Genomic DNA, 13,154 nt, shown 5'->3' on the forward strand with positions numbered 1-13,154 from the left:
TGTGGACCCAAAATTCCGGCAAGGGTTGGAATCAAGCTTGGAGGACAAACAATAATCTTGCAGGTAGAAAAGGACCATATAACAACTAATTTTAGTCCGAGAATATTAATAACTAGTATTGAAGCCTAGGATGGGATCAAGGGATGTTTGTTTTGTTGTGGGGTCCTGTAAATGAGGCAAATTAAGAGAAAGTCGGGCTGGGATGCACTTAACTTGGCTCTCTATCTTCTAGTTGGTGTGATGGGATCATGAGATGAGACATGTCTCGTGTCAGCAGCATTTTCTGTTCTAGACTTCTTAATATGTCCTGCCATGGGTTACTTGTACAGTTTGGTGTGGCCAAGGGTTATAGTGTATTTGGATTAGATTCAATTTTTTCGAAATTAATTTCAATTATACGTTGAATGATGAGGCGACAAATAATTGCTTTCAGTTTTTCAATTTTTTACCATAATTTTGTGGTCAGAATCAATTATAATAGTTATCCAAACACACTATTAATCACCACAGAAAGAGAAGAAACCATCTCTATGGTTTATTAGCCAGCTAAAAGGTGGTAGTAATATTCGGCCGGCAGCAAGTGTTCAGTGTTCTTCAGAATAACATTATTTATCAAAGTGCTCCAAATAAAAAAGAATTGGAGGCACCATAAACATGAGTAATACTATGATCATGTCTTATTTTTTCCCCTAGCAATAATGCACGCAAAAAAAAAAAGCTGAATTACACAAGGGAAAAAAATAAGTATAAAACTCCCATGTCTAAAGCATTTTAATTGGAGATGCATTCGAATACGTTGGGGACGCCATAAGTACTAAGTAGTATGATGAAGATAAGCCCCAAGAAAATTCTAATTGACTTGGTCAGTCCCAGGAGATGTTGTCCCCTTTATCAAGAACTAGGGTGCCCCAGATGCCGAAACCTATACACATAGAGACAAAGGCTTAATAGGATCACATTCCCAAATGAAGCATTTGAATTATCTTTTGCATATAATGACACATACAAATGAAGAAATCTTCTGGATCTATAAAAGATGACTATATAGTAAAGGAGAACACAAGTACAACAAACTAGACAATGAAATACTTAAAAACTCCAGAAGCATCTTAGGACAGCAATAGAAAAAATGGCTGCACCCCAAAACCAACTGACAATACACATGAGGAAATGCTCTTTATGTAAACTAAATGCCAAATAGAAAAGATGCAAAATAACAAACATATTTTGAAATATCAGAATTTATGGGAGACTCTAAAATAACCAAGAGAAACTACAAACAGTAACAATAGCCATATTCCATTAAGTAGGGTCGGCTATATATATGGATCACAGGACATCATCAGGCTTGGTTAAAAATTAAATTCTCAGGGATATTATCCACCATGAGATCCCTTGTAATAATTTCCTTTAACGTCTTTCTTGATCTCCCTCTACCCCTTTTTACAGTGCTAAAAACTATGGGAATTACTCTCCGCTCTCTTCACTAGGGCTTTCAGTGGCCCTCTTTGCATGTATCCAAATCATCTTAACCGATTGACTAAGAAACTAATACACAAAAAACAATAAATAAACACAAATTCAAGTAGAATTAACACATTCAATTTTGAATCTGAAAGAATCATAAGAAGGATTACAGAAAGAGTCATTAGGAGATTCTTCAGCCATGATTGTCTCAGTCTCCAACATGGTTGAACACAAAAAAAAAGGAAAATAAAACAACTAATAGTTGGAAAACAATGGCAGTTTGAGAAAAAGGGGAGGGGGGAGACATGAGCACTGGTCTGAACAGGTAAAGTTAGACTAATGTAGAGGAGGCAAAAGTGAAAAGAATGGACCAATAACATCATAATGGTTGCTGGACGCACTCTCAAGCACTGACAAGAGATGGTGCAGGAATTCCACACACACACACAGGGAGAGAGAGGACATGTGAAACAGTGTCTGACAGCAGCACTTCTCGAGCACTGACTGAGATGGTACATGAATTCCATGAAGAGAGTGAGAACATGTGAAACAATGTCTGCCAGAAGCATTTCGCAGTCTGCTGGAAAGTAGCAAGCAAACATCATGGTGAGTGGGTCAAAAAACTGATGGCAACCAGCAACAGCAGTGACGGTTTGCATTGCTAAAAATGAACCTGAATGCGCCATAAAGGCAGAAATAGGGATTTTGTATCGGCCACAAATGGAGGCAGCAACTTGATTGCTGCATGCAATGAAGGCAAGTTAGGGTTTGGCAAAAGCAAAGTCTATCAGACTGGGAGCTCTAATACCAAGTTGAATGTAAAAATATGAATGCTATTTCTAGCTATAAAAATGAACAAATATATAAAAACAATAAAAAATCTAATAATACTCTAAAAAAATCTAATTATTATAAGAAACAATTTGTCCTAATTTTTTAATAATTAGGATAGCTTGAGACTGTTGCAACAAATAGGCATAATAGGACAAACCAAAATTCAAAAAAAATGCAAATGATACTGAAATTGGGAAAAAAACTCATCCATAGAGAAATACAAAAGCCAGACTAGAATCCATAAGATAATCCATAAAAACAGATTTAACAAAATAAAAAAAATTTATGTGAGGGCACTTGGTCTTTGAATCTTCAAAAATAGATCTTCCTCGAATCTCAGCTCAAATTTGCAACCTTGAACCCCTAGAAAACGGTTGAGAACTCAAGAAAACGTTCAGAATGTGTCAACAGCAACCAAAAGTCCAGCCCTAGGTCAATTGACAGGCTTAAATAGCACACAACTGAGTCAGAATTACAAAAACAGGGGCAGGTGGTGGCAGTGTTGATTAATAACCAAACCGTGGCTTATTAAACGCAGTCATGTAAATTCTAGCACAAACATGCTATTTCCAAACAAAGATATTTTTCCAAGGTGCTCCAAGGCTTTAGCACAGCCATGTTGGAGGTCCAGGGGCTGAAATCAAGTTAGGAAGGCCCAAATGCTCTGAAAAACACACCTTTTCCTCCACATTTTTGCATGTCTGTCAATCCCTTTAATCTAGTAACAGAATAAGGGAAATTGGATTAAAATTTAAAACCAATTACCAGTACAGAAATGCACCTAATTTTCCCCCAACAAACACAGGTTGGGGGCTTATCATTTTCCGAGATGACATCACTCAATCTCCAAAGACATACTTTAGAGACTGGGCACAATTTTTTGAAGCTTGGTGATACACTGGTACTGGGATGGCCAAAGTGGCAGTGAAGTTTAGAAGGATCTCATCAGAAGTAAAACTGATGGAGATGATGAAGGGTTAAGAAGATAAAGCCCCTCACACACAGAATCATGTCTTGTTCCAATTGTCTGTCTCATATCCCAGTTCTGCACAAGAACAAAGTTAGCAGTGACCGTAACAGAACAATTAAGAGAGCTTGTAATTTATTAAATGAGATCAAACAGACAGGATAAGAAGAAACATAAAGAACAATATCTAGATGAAGCAAGGGGAGAGTGCCAATTCAACCAAGACCCTTAGCAACTGAATGGGGTCCATTGGCTAATGTAACCACAGGTAGGTTGGATGAATAAGACTAAAGACAAATGTTAGCAGAGATATGATTAGAAACTCCCAAATCCAAGGACAGAGAGACAGAGGCATTGGTAGTTGATAATACAGGTTGATAGGCAAGATAATATGCTCATATGCAGTGGCAGAGATAGAAATAACAGGCAATTTTGGAGTTTGAAACAAAGGAGCAGAGAATCTGTTTGAATAATGTTGGCAATGCATTGTGGTTTTCCATTCAATTTCGAGCAACATTCACATGCAAGTGTAGCCAATCTTATGACAACATCTATGTGTGAGGGTGAGCGTCATGATCTTGATTCCCAATGCTAGCAGCATTAGCAATGGTCTGAGAGGCAAGTATTAATGAGTCTCTGACAAATGTACAAGGCACCGATTCTGTAACTCAAAGTAATTAAGCAAAGACATCTACAAAGACAGAATAGAAATACTAGCCAATAGATGATGGACGAGTCAAAATCAAAAGGGCAGCCAGCCAAAGTGAGATGCATGAATAACTATCATAATTTATTGTCAGGTGAAAGAGCCAATATAACTGAAGAAACATCATGGGAACTATCTGAATGTGTCCCAAGTAGGTAGAATTAAACTGATCTTGCTTCTGAATACTGACCTTATCTTGAATGAAAGCATAGAGCCTCTTAATATCATTGGTATATAATGGCTTCACTTTGTTCCATATGTAGTAAGTCTAACACAGAGTAAATGGCAAAAGACTTCTTTGGGAAAGCATGCAGAGAATAGAACCAGTCCTGAGTATGTCATGTGCATTAGCAAACTTCTTTGAAGGATTTAGAGGCACCTTTCTTTGACAAGTCAGTGGCAGAGGATGGATCTAATCTAGTCATGAGATTTGACTAGAAAATGAAAAATATAATTTGACACGATGTTGATAAACAGATCTGATGCAGCAATGACAATGAGCATAAACAACACAATGCATGATTAAACAATGAAGGCTTGACCTTCTGATCCCTCAAATGGAAAACCAACAAACACAGTATCACAGGCAGCAAATTGAAATGGGTGTTAGGAGGGCACGCCAATGATATGCACCAATAGGAGAAGGAGTAAACTCTCAGCACTACTTCCTTGCAATTTATCTTTCTTTATTTGTCAGTTTTTTCTTATTTTTATTTTAGAAAATAAATTAAGGAAAAATAACGACTATTTAAGGGAAGGGTGTACATAATCCAGTAGTGCTGAAAAAATTTCTATAGGAGAAGATGCTTAATGGCAGTACATAGATTGGAAAAAAAAGACTATTGGGGTTTATAGCCCAAAATGTAGAAGCTCAAGTACCAACTCAAATTAGAGTTTTTCTGATGTGAATGAGTTGAGAGAAGTCTCCTCTAAGCACATTGAATTTATAATTACAATAGACACGATTAAAACCCTTAGTTTTAAGGATTGACTAAACAAAATTCAGCTAGCATATAATTTGTTTCCCATTATGGTTACAGAAGGTATCTGCTGCTCACAGGGAATACTAAAAGAAAAAAAGATTACAAATGATCAAAATATCATTGTAATTCTTTCAAATCAATGGAAAAGAAATATTTTGAAAAAATTCATTCATGATACTACCCAGGACCCTTGGGAGTGGGGACAAGGATAATGCCTAGCTCTATTGACGTAACTTTTTCACCTGTCTTTCTCCAAACTCTTGAACCTGGACAGACCTATCTTAATTAATAGTGTAACCTAGTAATGTTTAGTCTAACTCTAGAAACCCTATTTTATGGTCATGCTTAAATGTTTTTCAAATGCACCCTGCTCAACCATTCATATAAAAAAAAATAGTGTAATCATACATCAATTCACGCACTCTACTCAACCGACCTAGACCCTTGGTAATAATAATTTAATTAAAATGCACTTAGGTGTAAAATTAAAGGTTAAATAGCCTATTTAGTCCAGTCAACAAATCTGTAAATGTTGTGACAAATTAGTCCATGACATACCAACTAAAAAATGTAGGGGCTAAATTTGTCACGGTTAATTCAGGGACTAAATACACTGTTTATCCAAAATTCAACTCAAAACTACATTATCTTCCTATCATATATTATTGTCATGCAGTGAGAACCTGCTAACTTTCTTACTCGTCATAACTAGGATGATTTATGATTGGTTGACACTTAATTTAAAAAAATGTATGAAAATTTAACAAAAATTAAAATGCATTATGATATGATTCCATCCCCCCCCCCCCCCCCCCCAAAAAAAAAGAAGAAAAACAAAGGTTACCTAATTCTTCTGTCTCCTCATGCGTTTTCTGAGCTTCTTGTACTGGTGCTCGTTCATCTTCCTCTTCCGCTTCTTCTTCACACTATCAGCCCACAGCGCCCTCGACTCATCATCCCCTTCCGAAACGGGGTTTGGGGAAAATCCTAATGCGAAGCTGGGAAAAATCACGTCGCTATGGGGCGAGCCCAAAGGCTCCGTTACGGGACTCGGCTGAAATATGGGTCGCTGCTGAACCTCGACGGCGAGAGGGAAACGACGTTGTGCAAGGGGTTCCACTTGCGAACCGTGGAAGGAAGCTATGATTCTTGTAGCTGGTGAATTTCTCAGCAGCTTTTTGAAGCGCCGAAGCCATTGAGTTGAGGCGTGTTTGTTTATTATATATTTTATTGTTGTTATTTGATGGAATAAATATTTATTTTAATAAAATAAATATTTTTCAATCTTTTTAAGTGTTTGTCTAAATTGAACAGGCCTAAACAAAAGAAATCTTATGTTTATTTTAAGATGGGTTTATTAAAGAAAAATTTAAAAGTTTTTATTTTAAAAAAATTTAAATACATTTTTTACTTCTAACTTTCTAATTTTTTTAAATTTTATCACAAACTTTTCAATTAGAAACATTTTATTCTTAATTTAAAAAAACTATAAATTTTACCTTCCATCATTTTTTTAATTAATAAACACAAAAATTATTGGTGAAATTTGCTATAAAAAAATAAACTGGATGTAAAATTTGTCAAAAATAAAAAAAAATTTGAAAGTAAAAAATATAATTATACTAAAAATAAAATAATAATAAATAAAATTCATAATTTTTTTAAAAGTTAGAGTAAACTGTACCAAATTAATTTATTGGAATAAATTTTCTTAAAAATAAAGATAAAAAGTGTCATTAACCAAATTTAAACAAAAGGCAATGGAAAAATAAAGTGAAAAAACAAAGATAAAAGAATGCCCCCATGCAGGATCGAACTACAGACCTTCAGTTTACAAGACTGACGCTCTACCACTGAGCTATAGGGGCCAATTCTGGCATCAAATTTGCAATTTTTAAATTTCATATTTTATTACTCCTTTTTTTACTGGAATTTTTTTATTGAATCCTGCAAACTGCTAAACTAGTGATAAAAATGAAACACCACTTGAATCTTCTTACTAACTGGATAATACTAGTATTTTTTTTAAATTTCTACACGTGAACAGTGGCCTTAGGATTCTGTCGATTCGATTGTATGAGAGAACTCCAACCTACAGCAAGGACTAACAAATGAATGAATATTGTCATAGTGATTCCTAAAAGTTTTTCTAAACCCATCTTTGTTAATATTTTCTTTCCACATGGCGACCCAGTTGTGGCAATGTCTTCATTGTTATCCCCATTTGCCAAAAGAAACCATTCACCATGTTTGTCATAGCTCAGAAGCTTCTTTATTTCCTGCATCATATGGTCCTCATCGTCGATTTGCTTGAGTTGAAGCTTGGAAAAGAGCATGCTCTAAAGACGGAATCTTCCAGTATTTAATTTTGAGCTCCTCACCCTGTATGGTATCAATGATTTTTTGCACTTGTTCCTTTTTGTTGTTTTTCCCAACATATAGCATCCTTAAGTTCATTCCTGTAGTCGTTGCAGCCTTGTGGACTTCCTTCAAAAACCTTCTTACCCATTCAGGGTCATCCCCTCCCCCCCCATGTAGAAAAATGTAATCGTATCCTTCAACCTTGAATATGGAATCATCCGAATTTGAAATTCATTAATTTTCTAGACGAGAAAGTCTAGTATGACATTCTTTATTACTATTATATAAAATTTAGGTTTAAATAAATTTTTCGTCTATATAATTTAGTATTTTTTTCATTTTCGTTCTTGCAAAAAAACATCTTTTTAGTTCTTGTAAAATATATTTATTTATTTTTCGTCCTTAAAATATTTTAAATAACATTTTTTATTGTTTAAATTTTTTTTTACTGTTTAAAATACTATCTAAAATGCTTTAAAAATAAAAAACAAAACAAACACATTTTAAAATGACTAAAACGAAAAAATATTACAATGACAAAAATTAAAAAAAGAAAAGTTATAGAGACAAAAAATATATTTAAATCTAAATTTTATGTTAAAGTCGCTAAATATAGAATGGACCCATGTCAATAATAGCCCCAACTCCTAAGTTTATGTGTTGCTAAATAATATTCATTTTTGCAAGATGGCATGTGAATAGTCCCTAGTTTTAAACTAGAATGATGGAGTGTGACTGCAGTTCATTGTCAATTCTACACATAGTAATATTCGTTCATCTCTCTGAATTACTAGTGACCATATATACTTGACGATTTTCCTGTTAAAACATAAAAGGTTGGTGATGTCACATGATTATGTAAATGGAATTAATATATGCTTACCTAGCTAGGAAAGTAAAACATGGTCAATGTCATTTAGAAGTAAACCAAGTGTCAAGTTGGTTTCATGCTTCCATAGATCTTCTTCACTAGAACTTGAAAAAGGATGGGCCCTACTTCCCCAAATCCATATCATGTGAATAGCATTGGGGCAAGAAACCCTTCCTTGTGGGTCCAAAACCACAACCATTGGCTTGTTCTTGCATTTTCATTCTCTCTTGATGAATGAGATTACTGACTTGGCTATCAATGAAGGATGATGCACTGAGTTCCATGGCATCCATTTTTGCAGACTCTTAAACTGCTTTTGCTTTTGTTCAGTCCATTCAAAGTTTGGGTCCACAATTGGGATCGAAACTAACTCGTATCTACAACCCATGTTCCATGCTGATTTGTAATAAATGCCTTTAAGAATCTCAATCCCATCGGTATAAATAACTAGGCCTAAAAAAAGAAGCAAGACGGTCTTTGTTCTGAGTAGCTCAAGGTTAACCTATTTATTTCCATTAATTATACAAACATTAGCATCACCAACTTAACTTCACATAATAGTAATTAATGCATCATATAGGTGGTTATTGTGTTAAAAAGTCAAACCCTTTTCTTGCTAAGACCATCATAAAGAGGCAAAATATCATCATGTGAGTAAATCAAGGCCCCAAGAACCTTTATGTACTGGTTTGGGGTGTAAAAAATAAATCATATAAATCATATAAACCACATAGCATTGGGTGATCATCATCATCCATCTTAGAACCACTCGATCACTATAGATATCATTTCAATTTGTTTATTTATGTATTCATGGTAGCTATATGAGATTGTTGATTATGTTTTTGAGCTTGAAAGCCAATGTGGATAGCTGCCATGAATAAGTGGTTGTGAAGATCCTGTAACAGTGCATGTTTTGACATATTATTATTGTTGCTTTGGTGGACTCATTTGTAAAGAGAATTTAAAATCCTGACATTGGATGTGTTAACAAACATAAAATATTAATACTTAGATAATTTTTAAGTTCTTGATATATATTCGATTTTTGTTTTGAATTCCTAATAAAAAAATTTGTTGTTCTGAATCCATGATTTATTAAAAGTTTTGTTATGAGTCTCTATCAACAGTAAAGTAATGATGTGACATCGTCCCAACGACGTATATATTGAAAGAGTTGTTGAGATAATGTCACATCATCACTTAACTAACGATAGGACTCGAAACAAAACTGTTAATATATCAAAGACTTATAACAACGAAAAAATTTATCAGGGACTCAAAACGAAAATCAAATATATATTAAGAATCTCAAACATATTTAAGTCAAATATTAAAATACATACTCATAGCCTTGTGTAGTTAGCTTGGTAATTAGAGTTGTGCAAGTCATAATGCTTCTGATGGTCTAGTAGGAAGCAATTGGGATATAGTTATAGGAAGTGGAGTAGGTTGGTATGTTTTGTGTATTGTATTGAGTTATCGATGTTAGTCGTTATTTACGACTAACTTTTGTATTGAATACTTACATAAAATTAACATCTTTTCACCAATTTATGGTTCTTTTTGTAGGAATTGTAAATATTTTCATGTTTAGTTTGATTTTATATAGTAGATACTCCCATTTTATGAATTAATGTTGAAACCACTTCAATTTTAGGCTAAAAAAAGAGAAGGTTCAAGCAACTAGTGTCTCGCTAAGCGAGGCATATGCGCTTAGCGAGTGACATCCATTAAGCGAGACACACAACTCGTTTAGCGTGTTGAGAAATCCTAGAAGAGATCAGTCAAAGATGTGCTTGCCCAGCGCACCGCAAGCTCGCCCAGCGAGTCATTTGTCTCTTCTAGCGTTCAGCGTGCCCAACTTGCTAAGTCAAATTTCACTTACTCTCGCTTAGCAAGCCAATCTCGCTAAGCGAGCCTTCAAAATATGAAACGTCAATTAGCCTTTAAAAAACTGAAGTTGGCGAAAACTAGGGAGGAGTCAAAAAACAAAGGTGTCGAAAAATAGAGCCAAAGGAGAAGCTAGAGCGACAGAAATGAAGCCACCAAGAGAGTCTAGGTTAGAGGAGTGAGATTAGGGTTCTAGAGGTTGAATGAGACATCCTCAACCATCCTTAGTCATTTTCTTCCCTCAAAATCTATCCTTTGTATTGAAAGCTCATTACTTGTAATGGAAGACTAAACCTCTTGGTTAGGAAGTTTTGCTGAACCTTTGATGTAATATTCTTTCACTATCTATTTAATGTTGTTTTTATGTGTTCATTGCTTCTATCCATGCTTATTTTTACATGTTTGTGGTTGGATCATCCATTTGTATGTATAGTTAGGTTTTTTAGCAATGGGAAGTGCTTTAAAGCCTTAGAACTAGAAAATTGTATGTCTAGGAATGAAGTATAGCGAACTAGTCCATATTATGCTGTAGACTTAACGCAACTCTTTTAGACTGAGTTTGTTGAGGGACCAAGGACGAGGTTTAAAGAGAGTTAGGCTCATTCACTCGAGGGATCTTGGTTTGGATAATTTCTCAGCATAAGAATACTAGAATACCATTAAATAGAGAAAAATATATAGCAACATAAAGGTAGATTCAGTAGAACAACCCAACGCTTTCTCACTTGACTGTTTTTACTTCTCAAACTGTAGATATTTAATTCATAGTTAACTAGGTTTCCATACAAAACTCCAACTTGATATTTACTTCGCTTTTGATGGTGTACAAATGTTTGCTCACTAAACATACATTTTCTGAGTGAAACAAGTTCCCTGTGGATAAGATACTCGAATCTTACTGTTTTATATTACTTGTGTGACTCGGTGTACTTGCCGATTAGCATCACGGAGAGCGCGAAACAATCGACAGTTCATGGAACTCTATGATAGACTTGGTCACCTCTAGTACGATGTTAACTAAATTATTAAGGGTATCAAAGTGTGGTTTCAGCGGGGTTGCATGGTCTATGATACTTGGTAGTTGCTTCAGAAGTGTCAATGCTCTGGCAAATTGGTATGTATCATGAATATGAACAAACAACCAAAATTCACCACAGGTTAGAGTAAAAGCAGCTTAGGCCAACACTATCTTCTCATCCCACTTGTAAATTGTAAGCATGTCAAATATTGCAACTATTTTTTAGTGTTCATCTAAACTATTGAGAGTCTTGCATGAAATCTGAGATTACATGTTGGTTTTGACATTGTTAAATTTCGGCTTTGTTAGGCAAGAGATGAGACCATGCCTATCATTAATGAGCGGAATATTTTTTTTACAAATTAAGATTAATATATCTTTAGGAGCATTTTCAATGTTGTTTAACTAGTTGTTCATTGATTATTTTTATCATTGGAGGTGATCTACGTGTCATATTGGGTTGCATTACTAAAATATCACTTTTCATAATAGTTTTGAGGGGAGTTTTACGATGGTTTTCAATTATCTTTGAAGTCGTCATAGTGAAAAGTCAAGACTTCCTTCTAAGACGATTTTGCCAAGAATTGTCTTAGAAATTATTTTCTGAAAAAAAATAGATGCTTCTAAGACAGTTTTTCTCATAAACTATCTTAGAAGGTTCAATTTCTAAGACGGTTTTCTCGATGAACCGTCTTAGAATGTATTTTAAAGAAAATTAAAAAAAAATAAGGATTCTAAGATGATTTTTTGAAAAAATTGTCTTAAAAAGTAGTTTCTAAGATGTTTCTTTAAAAAACCGTTTTAGAATGTCTTTTAAAAATAAGAAAAAATTAGAAAATTCTAAGATGATTTTCTAAAAGAACCGTTTTGAAAAATCTATTTTCTAAGATGATTCTTTGGAAAACTATCTTAGAATGTCTTTTAAAAAAATTGAGGATTCTAAGACAGTAAATTATCTTAGAAATTCTAAGATGATTTTTCAAAGAACTGTCTTAAAAAGTGTTATTTTTATAATATATATATATATATATATATATATATTAATCATTTTCTTCCTTTATTTAGCTATATATAATTAGTATATCACCAAACAAAATAATAACAAAGCTAATTGATTACCTGATGATGAGTATAATCTAAGTTTAGTACACCGCTAAAAGCAAAATGCATGGTTTTTTAAAACATATGAAAGGAAAATGACTCGTGAATCTTGACCAATATATATATTTTCCATGAGAGATAATGAAATTAATGATATGATAGACATCAAGTAGAGAAATAAAAATGATGATGATGATCTTCTCCTATACATGCACGTCCACAACATCATGCATGCAATTAATTAGACTTTATGTTAAATTGTATCATTAATTAACTAACTAAAGAAAACGAACCTCTTGGGTGGGGCAACAACACCATCAATGATTACATGTGTTATGTGCACTTCCACTTTGTTCAAAGATGAGTGAACAAAGTGGAAGGAGAAAAAAAAAGAAAAACAACCCATGCAGACTTATATATAGAGTTACCTTTTTTTCCTTCGTTGGCAATGTTAACAAACTGCTACCATAGGAATCACCATTGGCTTATTAAATACTATTTCAAGATTGATTTATACTGCTGCTTTAAGATATTCAGTTGGTTTATTCACTTTATTATCATCAGGTTAAATTAGAGTTGAGAAATCTATCTGATAATTCTCACATTCAATTAAAATGTGTCCATGCTTTATATGTCCTCTTGGCTTATTTTTTCTCCTGAAATTAAATGATATACTTTGCTTATTTCTTTTATGTAGAGAGCACTTTTTTCATTGCTTTTTCCAATGGTTTTGCACAAAATCTCTTGTTCTTTGTTTAAAATTGTCTGCACTGCAATTGTTGTCTGTACTTTGTACCACTAGATTTATTTCTTGCTCTTTAATCAATCTTCATCCACCTTTTAAAAGTAGGTTGTTGAACTTGATTTTCTCTATCCTAGTCAGGGCATCTACTGATGTAGGGATAGTAGTTTAAGGATTACAACAATGACTGCTACATGGATCTTATCTAAGA

The 13,154-nt window shown here is 34.0% G+C and overlaps 1 protein-coding gene, 1 non-coding gene and 1 pseudogene across 9 annotated transcripts; all 3 read right to left on the reverse strand.

Annotated features, from left to right (window-relative positions):
* Nucleotides 1–501: 501 nt before the first annotated feature.
* On the reverse strand, nucleotides 502–6,135 carry LOC114389376. 8 transcript variants are annotated; one of them, XM_028350036.1, is made up of 5 exons: nucleotides 5,802–5,913; nucleotides 4,165–4,303; nucleotides 2,141–2,208; nucleotides 1,638–2,044; nucleotides 502–922 (listed from the first exon to the last, which is right to left on the reverse strand). In XM_028350036.1, the coding sequence occupies exons 2-5, from the start codon at nucleotides 4,200–4,202 to the stop codon at nucleotides 899–901; spliced, it is 537 nt and encodes a 178-aa protein (XP_028205837.1). In that variant the 5' UTR covers nucleotides 4,203–4,303; nucleotides 5,802–5,913; the 3' UTR covers nucleotides 502–898. The 8 variants fall into 8 exon arrangements, 5 of the variants coding, with proteins under 5 accessions (XP_028205837.1, XP_028205839.1, XP_028205836.1 ...); XM_028350038.1 differs by having other exon boundaries at nucleotides 1,869–2,047; XM_028350035.1 differs by having other exon boundaries at nucleotides 1,638–2,047.
* A 618-nt stretch (nucleotides 6,136–6,753) lies between these two features.
* Nucleotides 6,754–6,825, reverse strand: TRNAT-UGU. The gene has a single exon. It is a non-coding gene; the product is annotated as a tRNA-Thr (tRNA).
* A 174-nt stretch (nucleotides 6,826–6,999) lies between these two features.
* On the reverse strand, nucleotides 7,000–12,270 carry LOC114391121 (annotated as a pseudogene).
* Between the last annotated feature and the right edge of the window lie 884 nt (nucleotides 12,271–13,154).

This window comes from Glycine soja, chromosome 16, assembly GCF_004193775.1.
Source record: "Glycine soja cultivar W05 chromosome 16, ASM419377v2, whole genome shotgun sequence".
Taxonomy (NCBI): Eukaryota; Viridiplantae; Streptophyta; class Magnoliopsida; order Fabales; family Fabaceae; genus Glycine; species Glycine soja.

Excerpts from the sequence above, each read along its gene's own strand:
- LOC114389376 (XM_028350034.1), bottom strand. The coding sequence starts at position 4,202 with ATGATATTAAGAGGCTCTATGCTTTCATTCAAGATAAG. Across the intron at positions 2,209-4,164 it reads ATGCTTTCATTCAAGATAAG|CAATCAAGTTGCTGCCTCCA; the intron begins GTCAGTATTCAG and ends CATTGCATGCAG. Across the intron at positions 923-1,637 it reads ATCTCCTAATGACTCTTTCT|GTTTCGGCATCTGGGGCACC; the intron begins GTAATCCTTCTT and ends CTATGTGTATAG.